The sequence below is a fragment of the Mustela lutreola genome, chromosome 11 (assembly GCF_030435805.1).
Source record: "Mustela lutreola isolate mMusLut2 chromosome 11, mMusLut2.pri, whole genome shotgun sequence".
Taxonomy (NCBI): Eukaryota; Metazoa; Chordata; class Mammalia; order Carnivora; family Mustelidae; genus Mustela; species Mustela lutreola.
The window spans coordinates 13,413,764-13,426,813 of NC_081300.1; the positions used below are offsets into that span (position 1 = coordinate 13,413,764).

General features: G+C 41.6%; 1 protein-coding gene across 1 annotated transcript in view; it reads right to left on the reverse strand.

Annotated features, from left to right (window-relative positions):
* The window catches only part of PHLPP1 (PH domain and leucine rich repeat protein phosphatase 1), a 206,032-nt gene that overhangs the window by 45,976 nt on the left and 147,006 nt on the right, over nt 1–13,050 (reverse strand). Inside the window, exons 5-8 of the mRNA XM_059140758.1 lie at nt 10,527–10,673; nt 9,686–9,916; nt 3,808–4,010; nt 1,950–2,010 (exon numbers count right to left, since the gene is read on the reverse strand). Of these exons, the coding sequence (XP_058996741.1) occupies nt 1,950–2,010; nt 3,808–4,010; nt 9,686–9,916; nt 10,527–10,673 (642 nt within the window). The remainder of the gene's footprint in view (nt 1–1,949; nt 2,011–3,807; nt 4,011–9,685; nt 9,917–10,526; nt 10,674–13,050) is intronic.

Below are 13,050 nucleotides of genomic sequence, written 5' to 3' on the forward strand. Positions count from 1 at the left end.
TGATTTAAAAATAATTTTACCAGTGTACTAACTTTTCAGTTAAAATACAGAAAAGGTGGCATTATTTTCTTAGTGTCTGTACAGGTACACTTGGTTCTGGCTTTGAAGCCCTGAAGATCAATATCCTTAATTATTTTATTTTATAGAAGTTAACCCCTAAGATTCATCTTCGTAAGATAGGAGAGTGAAAGTCCCTCTCACTATAAAGAGCCTTAATACATAGCAATGAAACTCTTATCAGTGATAAAAATAGCCTGGAACTTTGAACATGAGGGCGTAGTAAACACCATGACGGGTGACAGCTCAGTTCCTGTAGATAACATACTCACATAAGAGGAGGAGGGTGAAATGCTCAGAACTATGTCAGGGGAATCGGGTTTTCTCAGAGAAAGTCTTATAGTTGGGGCAGCAAATGAGGCAGAGAGGGTTACATGGAAGATTCTGGACAGGAGAATTATAAAGAAAGATGGGTAGCATTTAAGAGGCAGAATTCAGGGAAAAGCAAGACAGGGTTTCCAATTCAGTTTCACTTAGGGATTTCAGTGAGAACCATTTGCCAGTTACATCCTATAAATAAAAGGAGAATAGATTTCCTCTATGGCCAACTCTGAAAGAAATCTGTTCAAGATACTTATATAGACCCATGTATGCAAACCCACTGCAGTACTGTTCTTATTTAAAGGATGAAGATAGCAGCATTCAAGACTGTTAAAAAAAAATAATCAGGTGAAATCTGACTTCCAGTTTATTAAACAAAATTGACATGAAATTAGTAGAAAATTCGTGAAGCACTATTTGTAAAGTATTTTATAATTACAAATCTCTGATAACATTGTAATTGGAATAATTCTGACACTTTCTTAAATAATTCTGATTGAGAGCCTCATTAAAATAACTAGGGTTTGTGGGGGCACCTGGGTGGCTCAGTGGGTTAAGCCTCTGCCTTCAGCTCGGGTCATGATCCCAGGGTCCTGGGATCGAGCTCCGCATCGGGCTCTCTGCTCGGCGGAGAGCCTGCTTCCTCCTCTCTCTGCCTGCTTCTCTGCCTACTTGTGATCTCTGTCTGTCAAATAAATAAATAAAATCTTTAAAAAACAATAACTAGGTTTGTGTATTTTTATAACTAATGGCAAATTCTGCAGCTGACCAATTACATGGCGGTTGTGTTGGACTTTGCACACCCATACAAGTTAACACTTGTTACACTGAGTGGGCCACAAGCTCCCATGTTCTGTGGTTGTTCAGACAATTTTGGATATTTCCTGTGGAGTTACGGTAAAAGTTTCAGTTTTAGTTTGTTAAGATTATTAAAGTCTAATTTGTATAAATACATGCTTTAAGGCTTCAAGAAAAAGTCTACTATAATATTTGTGGGAACTGGAGTAAACATGACACCTTGCAGTGGTGAATTTGTATAAAAGGTGAGATGGTCAGCTTGTTTGCAAATAAGCTGAGAAACGTGAGCAGGCTGGATGGAGATCCTACTTTGGCAGGCTTAGCTGCTACTTTCTAATGTCTCTTGGCAAGAAGATGTAGGTGCAAAGTAAGAAGGAAGGAAAAAAAAATCAAAGATAGCACAATACTTTAAAAATGAAATTCATATCATTTCAGAGAAAGACTGAAGATACGATTAATTTAATTAAAAAATTTCTGAACCTTCCAACCATATGACACTCAACTCACTAATCTTTCAGGCCCAAACATGGCGGTCAAACTGGTGTCCACATGGATGTAATACCTTGATTCTTCTATTTTCAACTACAGCATACAAACACATTTTAACTAACAGATATTTACGTACATTTTTGAGAGGGTAAGTAAAAACTATGACTTTAATTTGTAGTATTTACCATCAAAATATATAAGAAGTTTTTAGGCATAAGCTCAGACAGGATCATTTAAATAACTTCAAGCAGACTCGTGGCAAGCTCTAGGCCTTGGCTTCTTACCTTGAAACATCCATGTAGGACAGATAACTTGGAACTGGGTAAACATCCAATTGAACAAGTTCTAAGAGGCAAAGAAAAAAACACAAAGACATGACCATTCGAGTCACACAGAGACTCTTTTTGTATATGAAACATCATCACTGTGCTTTATTCACCATTGTTTAGGTTAGGAAGTACAATACATCCATTTGTTAAACTTGGAAACTACAGGGAAGTACAGAGAACTCCGCATTTAGTCACAAGATCTTATTCAGAGATCGAAATAAATCACTCCTTCTACTCTCCTACCTTTCCCCTAGCACTCACCGTGGCTCTCTTCTTGTTATGTTTGCTGAACGGTACCTGGAACACGAACTGTATGAACACACTTTGGTAAATCTGAAATTCCTTCCATAAAACCCTATGCATCTGGCTTTTGTCTTTTTTTTATTCTACTGAAACCATACTCTTGAGGGTCACAGACGACTTCTACTCAAACCTGAAACCCCTTCCTTAAAACTGTATGAAATAGGACACCACTGTCCACCTAGGGCTTCATCTCTCATAGTGGCTTCCAGACGTCCTTCTGTTTCTGCGAACACTTGCCCTGTAATTCACCAGTTCGGCGTCCAGCTGGCTGCCCGCCGTGCACCAGCGTGAGGGCCTTCTAAGCTGACTCCTGCTGCCAGCGCTCTTCTCTTTCCCTTACTTCCATGGTTGCAGGCACCACCTCTGAACAGATGAGCCTCAAACCAACATCTGTAGTCCTGACTGCAAGTTCCCATTTGCTCCCACGAAAACCATTACAGGGACGGCGATTAACACGGTGGCAAGGGCTCTTCTCTTCTCCCATAAATGCACCCTGTCCACCGCTCTCACCTGAACAGTCTCACAGCATCACTTCCTCCACTTGAGAACCTCCACGGACCCTCTGTAGTCCACGACACTAGCTTCAAAGGGTCACCACCTGACTCCAAGCCACGCATCCCATAACCACTTCTCACCATTGTCCAGTGGCAACCTAGGAGTTCAGAATTCCCTGTCTTCGCCCATCTGCTGAACAGCCACGTTCAGATTCTTTCCCCTTCAATAACCACTTGGTGCCTCCTGGCCATCCAAACCCGGTAACCCTCAGCAACCTGTAGCTATCTGACGTTTGGCTTGTTTCTCCTGTGAGTTGACAATAAATTCATTTTAAGAAAAGGGGGGGGGGGACATTCCCTATCCTTTAGAACTCGGGCACTACACTATTCATAGAACGAGTGCGTGATAAACAATTGTTCAAACTGCAGTACTAAATACGGATTTTCACTCAGTTTTCTGATAGCAGGGAACTGAAATCTTCACTTGAGTAACACAGGTCCATAAGATCTTTTCTTTTTTAAAACGGTTATGATTTCCAGATTCTGAAGAAGAGAGCTCATTAAATGAGTAAGACTCCTGATCTGTGGTGTCCCTGTGGGTATATAATTGAGGTCTCTCTGAGGATTAGCTCCTTTGTTAGTGGAGCATGAAATCTGAGACCCTGAACAGAGTCCAACATGGGCCTTCCTTTCATTTTCACTCTCCCATATTAAATCATGTTCCAGATTTACTATCCTAGCAGGGTAATCCAAGAAATAGTTTATTAAGGCCTTTTGAGCAGAGGACCCAAAGCTAAAGTGGGGGGAGTAACTTACCTAAATATCACCATATGAGAAAAATAAGTTGAGACCTATAAAATCTTTCGTTTTGGTTCTTTTATGATTTTTACCTCAGCAAAATCTGACACTTATTTTATTGAACGCGCAAAGTAGAAATCAGAGTGAGGCAGAGATGATGGCATGGAGTCAATTCCTGGAAGCAGAAGAGAAACTTTGATGTGGTCCACATCACATACCATTGGAAGCGGCATAGAGCGCTTTTAGGAAATAGCCACAGATGTTTAATGTCACCAGCTGATTCCTTTCACAGTGCAAAACTTCAATGTTGTTGAAAATCATGGCATCTAGATCCCCAAGCTTGTTGTCGCGCAGATCGAGCTGAGTGACGTGCTGGAGAAAGTCCACTTCATCTGCTACGAGTCTCCTAATTACATTGAGTCTTGAGGAGAAAGGACACAGAGACTATAATTAACCGCAGTGCTAGAAATAAGTGACCACACCCTAATATGCCGAGGTAAGGAGAAGCCTCCCTTTATTACAAGTCCTCCAGGATTTCTTTAATCTCTACATCTGGACTTCCTTAACTGGCCAGATTCCTTGGTTATTTTTAGCCTCAACCCCAGGAAGGTCTTGATCCTGACAATATATTCTGAAACCCAATTTGGAACACTTAGGCTGGAAGAGAAGCACATATGTTGGTTTTTGCCTTAATTCATTTCAAGAGGGGGAAAAAAAGTCCACTTAATCATTTATTTTCCAAGAATCGGGTTGAACGAACACAAGAAATGGAACCTAGGACAACCTGTTAGGCACATGAGAACTACACTGAATATTTAAGGAAGGAGAGAGGATTAGTGAGCAGGGAGATGAGCAGCTCATACAGGACAGAATTTAAGGGACAACCTGGCCGGGGTTGGGCGGGGGGGGGGGGGGGTGCGGTGGTATGTGTGGAAATGAACGGGAGCCACATATGCACCAGAGGTAAGGATGCAAACATCTGGATTTCTGGCTGGCTTCGGACCAAGGACGGATTACCAAAACCATCTCCATCATTAAAATACTGCTTGAGGGTGCCCGCGTGACTCAGTCGGTTAACTGTCCGACTCTCGATCTCAGCTTAGGTCTTTGATTTTGGGGTTGGGAGTTCAGGCCCCATGTTGGGCTCCACGAAATAAATAAATTAATTAAAAAAATAAAATATTGCTTGAAAGAACAAAGCACAGAAAATACTCTGGCATGTAGGATTTGCTGAGAAATTACAAAACAAAGGAGCAAACAATGAGATCAACAAATCTAGGACAGAGCGAGGCACAGGGAAAACTGGCAGAACCTCGGCCACGAGAACTAGCTGGAACAGAATGAAGGTGCTGTGGGCGGGTTGCTGAGAAGATAACTGAGTAGTAATGGGGACTAGGAACCAACAGAAGGAAGACACACTTAACTCTAAAGGGGAGAAAAGCAAATGAAAATCTTGATTCTAGTTTGCTAGGCTACCCCCAACTCCTTTACCAGCAAACAATACGAACTCTGTACTTGTCATTACAAAGCCAACAAGCGCTGAGATAATGCACTTGGTCAGAAGAGCATTAACAGGAGGGCGGGAGCTTAGGAAAAAGCTAAAGGTTCTCAGTTTTGAATTCCTGCCCTTTGAAAAAATAAAATAATGGTAGCTGAAAAACATAAAATGATGGCAACTGAATTAGTAACAGTAATATCATAAAGTCACTGAATCACAAGGATCCGTGGCAGATAACAAAGAGTGAGCATCTGTCAGTCCGTAAGCAGAGCGTATGGCTTCTTTAAATGTCCCCAAGAGGATTTGTTTGGTTTTTTTTTTTTTTTTTTTTTTGCTTCCTTTTTAATTCCAGGTTGTGAGATTTAAAACTGGCCTCAACCCAGCAATTTGCCTATTTCCAAATGCTCACTAGATTACTAGAATATGTACACAGAATCTTTTTTTAAAAATCTCATCTTAGGCGCTCCTGAGTGGCTCAGTTGATGAAGTGTCGGACTCTTGGTTTCAGCTCAAGTCATGATCTTAGAGTCACGATCTCCGGGTAGTGAGGCTGGGCCCTGAGTCGGGCTCCAAGCTACGTGCAGAGCCTGCTTCAGTTTCTCTCTCTCTCTCCCTCAGCCCCTCTCCCAGCTAGTGTACATGCTCTTTTTAAAATAAGTAGATCTTAAAAAAAAAAAACAAAAAAACTTAAAAGTTAAAAAAAAATCTCATTTTGGATACAAGACTATAGAAATTGAAAAAAAAAGTCGCATGTTCTTCTTACTTTACACTGTAATTCTTATAATGTGGCATTATCCTCTTCATTCGAAATCGCTCCCTCCTGCAATTTCACTGTGTTAACACTAAAATAATTAAAGGGTTCATTTAATGAGGAGACAAAAGAAAATCTATAATGAGAGGGAACTGTTCAGTTTAAATTGCCAAGTCTCATCAGGATCCAAATTCAGAAGTGTTCAGGCTCAAACCATAATGTAACTATTTAGGATGAACTTTGAAAGAGGCTAATGTGATTCAAGTCTCCTTCCAATAGTCCGCAGTTGGCGTGGCCATTTTATGGGTTTCATAAGCAGGCGCTGGGGTTTCCTGTGTGCAGACGGGCCGTACGAGGCAGCCTTATGCTCTCCTGCCAGTCTGCTGCTCGTCACCTTGCACAGGACCTTGAATAAGTCACCTAATGTCCTGGTTAAGCCCATGCCTAATCTGTAAAAGGGGAATCACACCTTCCGTGTCCGACAAGGCTGCTGAGAAAAATCCAATGAAGGACGCGCCCACAGTATGCAAACAACGGAAGGCAGCTGATGATCAGGACGGTGACCCGTGGCTTCAGGTCAGTGAGAGACGAAGAAAACAAGGCACCTGGGCACAGACTTCGGATGTTAGTGAGGAAAATCACGTACGCTTTAAAATACCAAGACCACAAGTATGTGACAAGTGCCGTAACTGACATACGCACACAGAGAATGGTCAAAAAAGATGCGATGGGGGGGGGGGCACCTCATCTGAATGCCCAGAGTAGGCGGGATGTAAGAGGTACAAATGGGCAGAGAGAGCAGTGCACGAGCGAGGGCGGAGCAGCCCCGAATGAGAGGGGCGCAGGGCACGTGAGAAGCTGCAAGGGGGGCGTAGTCAATGAAAGTACCAAGCAAGTGCTTAGCTGGGGACGAGGAGAGAGCAGAACAGTGCTTCTCGGCTATCTGTGGCGAATGAGCTCTGTTCTGGACTTCTGATCTGTCACAGCCTGATGTGGATCTTAACCGCATGTGCCCAGGCACAGCCCAGCCCAGGCAGCTCCCCAGGTGAATTCACCAACTACTAAACGAGTCTATTCCCTGCACAACGAGATGAGTTGCTTTTATGAGTCTACCTGCACACTGCGGCAATGTCAAGTCACTGTGTGCTTCTAAAACATTAAGTCTCAGTATCTACACATATTTCATTGTAGAGAAGTAACAAATAGTTGGCTTACCAGCCCAGGTCAGAGGACCACACTTTGAGTAGCTCTGAACTAGAGCCTCATCCCCAAGGGACTCACAGGCTAGTAGGTTGAAACCAGGTAAGAGCTAGCCAAAGAACTGCAGACTCTGGGTAGGACTGTGCTGGCTTGAGAGGCTACACAATGGAAACAGATGTCTCGGCCAGACGACAATAGCAACAGCGAGAAGGAAAAGGAAGGGACAAAGAGAGAAACTAGTGTGAAGCAGGAACTGACAGAATGGGGTGGTAGACCACAGACAGGGTCCAAGGGTTTGTGTCTACAGGACCAACGAAGCGATGTTGCTACCAGTAAAACAGGAATCCAAGGGGAGGAACTAGTTAAAGAAAGAAAGAATTAAACTGTTTCACAGGGTGTGGTTATGTGTGCCAGTGGGGGAAACCAAGGTGAAATTACCCAGCAGGCACTGGAAGTGGCATAAGGGTTAGAGAAAGACTGGGGATAATCAACATGGAGACAGAAGGCAAATGGTGAAGCCCTGAGGGCACCGACGACCACCAAGGCAGTAACAAGCCATCAGGGAGAGGTGTGGGTAACGTGCACAGTTGGGACTGAGAGGAAAGAGGAGTTGTCAAGGGTGCCACAGAAAACATACTCTCAGAGTCAAAGAAAGTAGATGTGGGAAAAAGAATAAAATGAAAAGAAAAATGATAAATGATCACTTTTAATCTGATATTACATTTTCATCGGAAGGAGTAAGAAAATGCAGTAAAATTAGACCTCTGCAGAAACTAAGTGAAAGTCCTCTGAAAGCCTCCCACTAGCTTCAATTTAAAATACTAGGGCAGAATTACAAGCAAATCTGACCAGATTTCCCCTCCTCCACTCAGCGGCCTGGAGAGAACGTTAGCCGGGCACAGTCATTGACCATGTCGAGTGTTCCCGTCTACTGTGGTATTTAAATATCCTGCAACTGATCCCGTCTAAAAAGATCCAATTAGAACTAGAAATCTAGGAGGCTCCATTTAAAATGGCTTAAATGCTTTAATATGAAAGTTTTCTAAATCCAAGCAACTCAGAGAAAAATAATGCTAACAATTTAGAAAGAAAGCTTGTTAACAAGAAAGGTAACAAAGTGTTTAATGCCATCTCCTGTGACAGTCCAAAAAGTTCTCCAAGTCAGATAAAGTATTACCATTTGTACTTTTCGAATTAAGAATTCTAGGTCGGCAAATTGCTAACCAACACTTCCCCAGGTGCAAAAGGCATGATTTCTTTAGTCTGAGGAAAGGGAAAGCCAAGTAATCCTTGTTTTTTGATTTTGTTTTTTAAAGATTTTATTTATTTATTTGAGAGAGAGCAAGACAGCACGAGCCTGCAGAAGAGGGAGAGAGAGGGGGAGAGGGAAAAGCAGACTCTCCACTGTGCCCTGAGGCTTGATCCCAGGACCCCGGGTTCATGACCTGAGCCGAAGGTGACGTTTAACCGATGAGTCTCCCAGATGCCCCAAGGAAAACAGTTCTTTCAGGGACTTGAATAAATGAGTTTCCAAGGCCAGACATATAAACGCAGAAGAAAAGGAGCAAAAAATGATGCTTTTTATACTGATAAAAGTCAACAGGCCTGAGTGAGGGTCTAGGAACCAACAGAGAAGAAAGTGGGTAGTAAGGCAGAGAAAGAGCCACCTTTGACAAACGGGAGGTGTAGAGTCTAAGAATGACAGCGGCGCAGATTCCATGAGGAGAAGAGAATCCTCAATTAGGTAATAAGAAGGATACATCAAACACACTGGGAGTGTGAGGCATTTAATTCGATTCCCTCCCAAACCCTATGAATGAGGTTCTGTTACTAACCGTAATTTAGAGATGAGAACACAGAACACAGTTGCAGAGTAATTAAATATCTTGCCCAAGATTTAACATCATGAGTATGTGGTCATCAACCCCTGGCTAATGGAGGAATTAGGGTGGTAGAAAAAGTATCAAATTGGGCAAATTAGTATGAAGGCCTAAGCCTGATATGTTGCTTTGCAGGAACTCAGTTCCATACCAGACTCTTCTTTTTCCTTAAGAGAAATTTAGAAGAGCTTCCTCCTTGTATGCTGGTTCTTTGTATATTAGAAACTAAAACTGAACCTCACATACTAAGGGATGATCACGGAGCATCTTTAATGTAGCAAGGACTATGCAAGTGTTTTTAGCTGCAGTTTAGCAAGATCGGGAATCAAAATGGGGTTCCATGCTCTTGTGAGGTGTGAGGGTGGAGGTTCTGGCCAAACTTGGGCCTAATGAGAGGTTATGAATTTTATATTTTTATAAAGAACAGTAAACTAAGGGCAGAACCATGTGGACAGAAAAATAAGAAATTAAAATAAGTAGGTTAAGTAATTTAATTTAATAAATACATTATATTACATTAGGGAAGTCGAGGAGGGAAAAAAAATTAAAGAAGAGATGCTTAATGATGTTACCTATCTCAAGCCACGGAAAAGGAGGATTAAGAGATAAAATATCCACTTTGTTCTCAATGATACAGTTTTCATTCACCATAAATTCCAACTAACCAGCCTGCTTGCCTTGCAAAAGAATATCACCAAAAGTGCTCTAACCTACTCCTAAATGTAAGTCAACCACTTAAATGGGATATATTTCTTAAAAATAGTTACCTTAGATCCACATGTTTAATGTGAGGCATTTTTCTTAAAGCCTGTAGCCTAAGGGTCTCCATGCAGTTTCCAGACATACAAAGTTTATCCACAGCAGTTAATTTCTCCAAAACCTCTGGAATGTCAGTGAATTCATTGAAAGAAAGACCAAGATAACTAAGCTGTTGCATGTTCTCCAACTCAGGAGGAAGGGCCTGGAGAAAGTTTCCATCCAGCAAGAATGTCTGTAAGCTAGTAAAGAAAACATAAGAATTATAGAGAGAATGTGTTGATTTTACATTTTTATTATCACTGGACAAGTTCACCAAGTATAGATCATATTATTAGGAAAAGAAAATGAATTATCATTTGCAAAATTCACAAGGGCAGGGCCCAAGCAGCAATACACCACAGAGAAAAGATCAGAGATAAGCATCTTAATCTTTTACTGGAAGCCAAAATTATGACCCATTTTCCCAAGCTGGATAGGCATACATGGGAACACCGCGGGCTAACTGCGTAGTCTGAACCAGCCCCAATACCTGTCTTCCATTGTTACTTTAAATATGAAGTCTTAGAATTCAACATAACTCAGAAAATGAGAATGTAAGCGTGTCATGTCATGGGCAGACACACTCATTTGTGGGGATCTTCAGTTCTAACAAGGACATTTTAATTTTTTATAAGACTCTAAAGAGTACAAAAGCTAATAAATGAAATCTCCAGAAGAGCCCCATCTCTCGCTTCAGAGCCAAGACTTCCATGACCAACATAACAAGTTAACTAATTTCATAGGCTGCGGCCCCAGGGCAGCTTCCCGGGGTCTCTGCAGGGTACCGCGCGATGGGGTTGGAGTACGCACTTGTGCATGACTCCCACAGCCGCCGGGACTGCTCGCAGGGCATTGCAGGACACGTTCAGCTCGGTCAGGGTCGGAATATTGCAGACCGCTAATGGGAAGTCCCCTAAGTGATTATTGGAAAGGTTAAGACTCTTCAGCTTGGTGAACCTGTCAGAGTAAAACAACATAAAAGATAGATGTCAGAGACGCACAACATCACATGAGTTAGCATAGCCTTAGAGATGCTCTAACCCAGTTCAGCCGGGGAGGAAACAAGCCCGCGGGAGGTTAAGCGCCCTGGGGCCCTGCGGAGCTGGAGTGAACCTCTTCAGACCCTAAGGCCGGTGTTTTACCTAAAACATAAAACATTTACAAACAAACAAATTTGTCAGTCTAGAACAAGATTGAATATCTGAAGATGGGAGTTGGACTGGAGCAATTTCGTTCTCTTTCCCCGGGGCCAGCTTCATGAACGCACCACTATGCGCTCAGGGAGAGAGAGGGCCAGGGTAGGCAGATCAGCCCTTCCGATTTTCTGTGTCAGCCACACAAGTCACAAACCTTTCTGCTCCATTTCTCCCCAATACAAATCTGAAATAAAAAATTAATTTATCAGAACTATACATGCTCCCAGGGAACCAAGTCTTACAGTTCCAAATTTAAGAACCAATGATCATTTTTCTATCTCAGCCCAGCACTGATACCGCTAAGCACACGGCCGGTTCCCACTTCACTTGCACAACCTTCTCGCGCAGCCACTTCCCACATTCTCCGACTCTTTCCTCCTAGGTTTCTTTCTTTTTCCTTCTTCAACTTCTCTTCCCCGCTCCATGGTTAAATGTTTCTTACAGATCTGTGCTTTGCAGCTTCTTCCCGACCTCTACCTTGCCTTCCTTGGAAATCCTTTTCCTGCTCTGTGAACCCACCACACGCCATCTCCTGCCCTCCGGGCTACCCTACAGGATTTCCAGTGCGAAACTCAACCTACGTCTTTCTCCCAGACCAGCACTGCCTTCTGATTTCTTTTTTAATGGCTTTTTTCTCAGTGTTTTACTTCTCTGTCGGTCCACTGCTGACCTCTACCTGTTTATTTTTTTTTATTTGACATGAGAATCAGATTAGTTATTGCATTATGCTAATTATTTTTTAAAACTGACCAAGCCTAAATACTGGGCAGTATGTACGATGCCTAGAACAGACACATACATCTTAAAAATAAATCCAATTCAATCCCATCAGCATTTTAAAGAAATTGTCATGTACCAAGCTGTTGAACTTTATAATAAAAAAAATTAAACTTTAAAAAAATTTTTTTTAAGATTTAGTTTATTTATTTGAGAGAGAGAAAGAGCACACACATACACAAGCAGGAAGAGAGGGATAAGCAGAGAGACAAGCGCAAGCAGACTCTGTGCTCAGGAGCCTGAAGCAAGGCCGATCTTACGACCCTGTGATGGTGACCCCAGCCGAGGTCAAGAGTCGGATGCTTGAGCAACTGAGCCACCCAGGTGCCCCCTAAGCTTTATTTTAAATAGCAACATAAAGATTATTCTAAACAGAAAGGTGACAATGGGCCTATTTGACAGGTTAAAGAAGCATTATGATTTTTCTTTTAAAATAGCAATTTTCTTAAATGGTAAAGTGTAGACCTAATAGTATGTTAAATTAAATAAAACAAAACCGTAAGATTTAACTGCTAAACCTGAATAATCATTTTTAATTTGCATTATACTGTACAATTTGAGTCATTAGGCCTTTTTAAAACAAAGACTGCTCATCCTTTACTCGGACTAAATCATCCAATATCTATACTACATGAGCTAGAATTACAGGTTGTATTATTCCTAGGGCAGAAGTTCTCAGAGCAGGGTTAGAGGACTTAAAAGAGGTTGCTCAGACCCTCTCAAGAGAATTCCCAAGGTCAAAACTACTTTTGTAACGATACGAAGTGCTATTTGCCTTTTCCTATTCTCCTTCTCTCTCAAGTGGCCAGTGGTGATTTCCACCTGGTCTTTGCGATAGCACACCAGACTGGATGCAGAACCAGGAGGAATCCATCTATCGTCTGTTAAGCCAGACATGGAAAGATCTGCAAAAATATAAAACAATGACACTCTTCTACCTATTTTTTTTCTTTTCTAAAATAGTTACTTTTCATAAACAATGTGTATGTTAACAAGAATGGGTTATTTTTCTAAATGAATGCATATTAAAATGCTTTTCAGTCTAAGTTTTTAATGTGGTAAATATCAAAAGATTTAATCTACATAAATAAAAACAGCTTCGGGGCCCCAATTTTTGAGAGTAAAAAAGTCTTAAAATAGGGTTGCCAGATAAAATACAGAAAATAAACACATTTTTTTTTTTTTTAAGTGAAAAGTCTGTCCCAAATATTGCATGGGACATACTTATACTTAAAAAAAAAATTGTTGTTGTTTTTCTGAAATTTAAATTTAACTGGGTGCTTTTTTGTCCTTCTAAATCTGCCAACTCCATCCTGAAATAGATGAAACTGCTGTTCTAGTCCAAACAAAAACAGTACCCT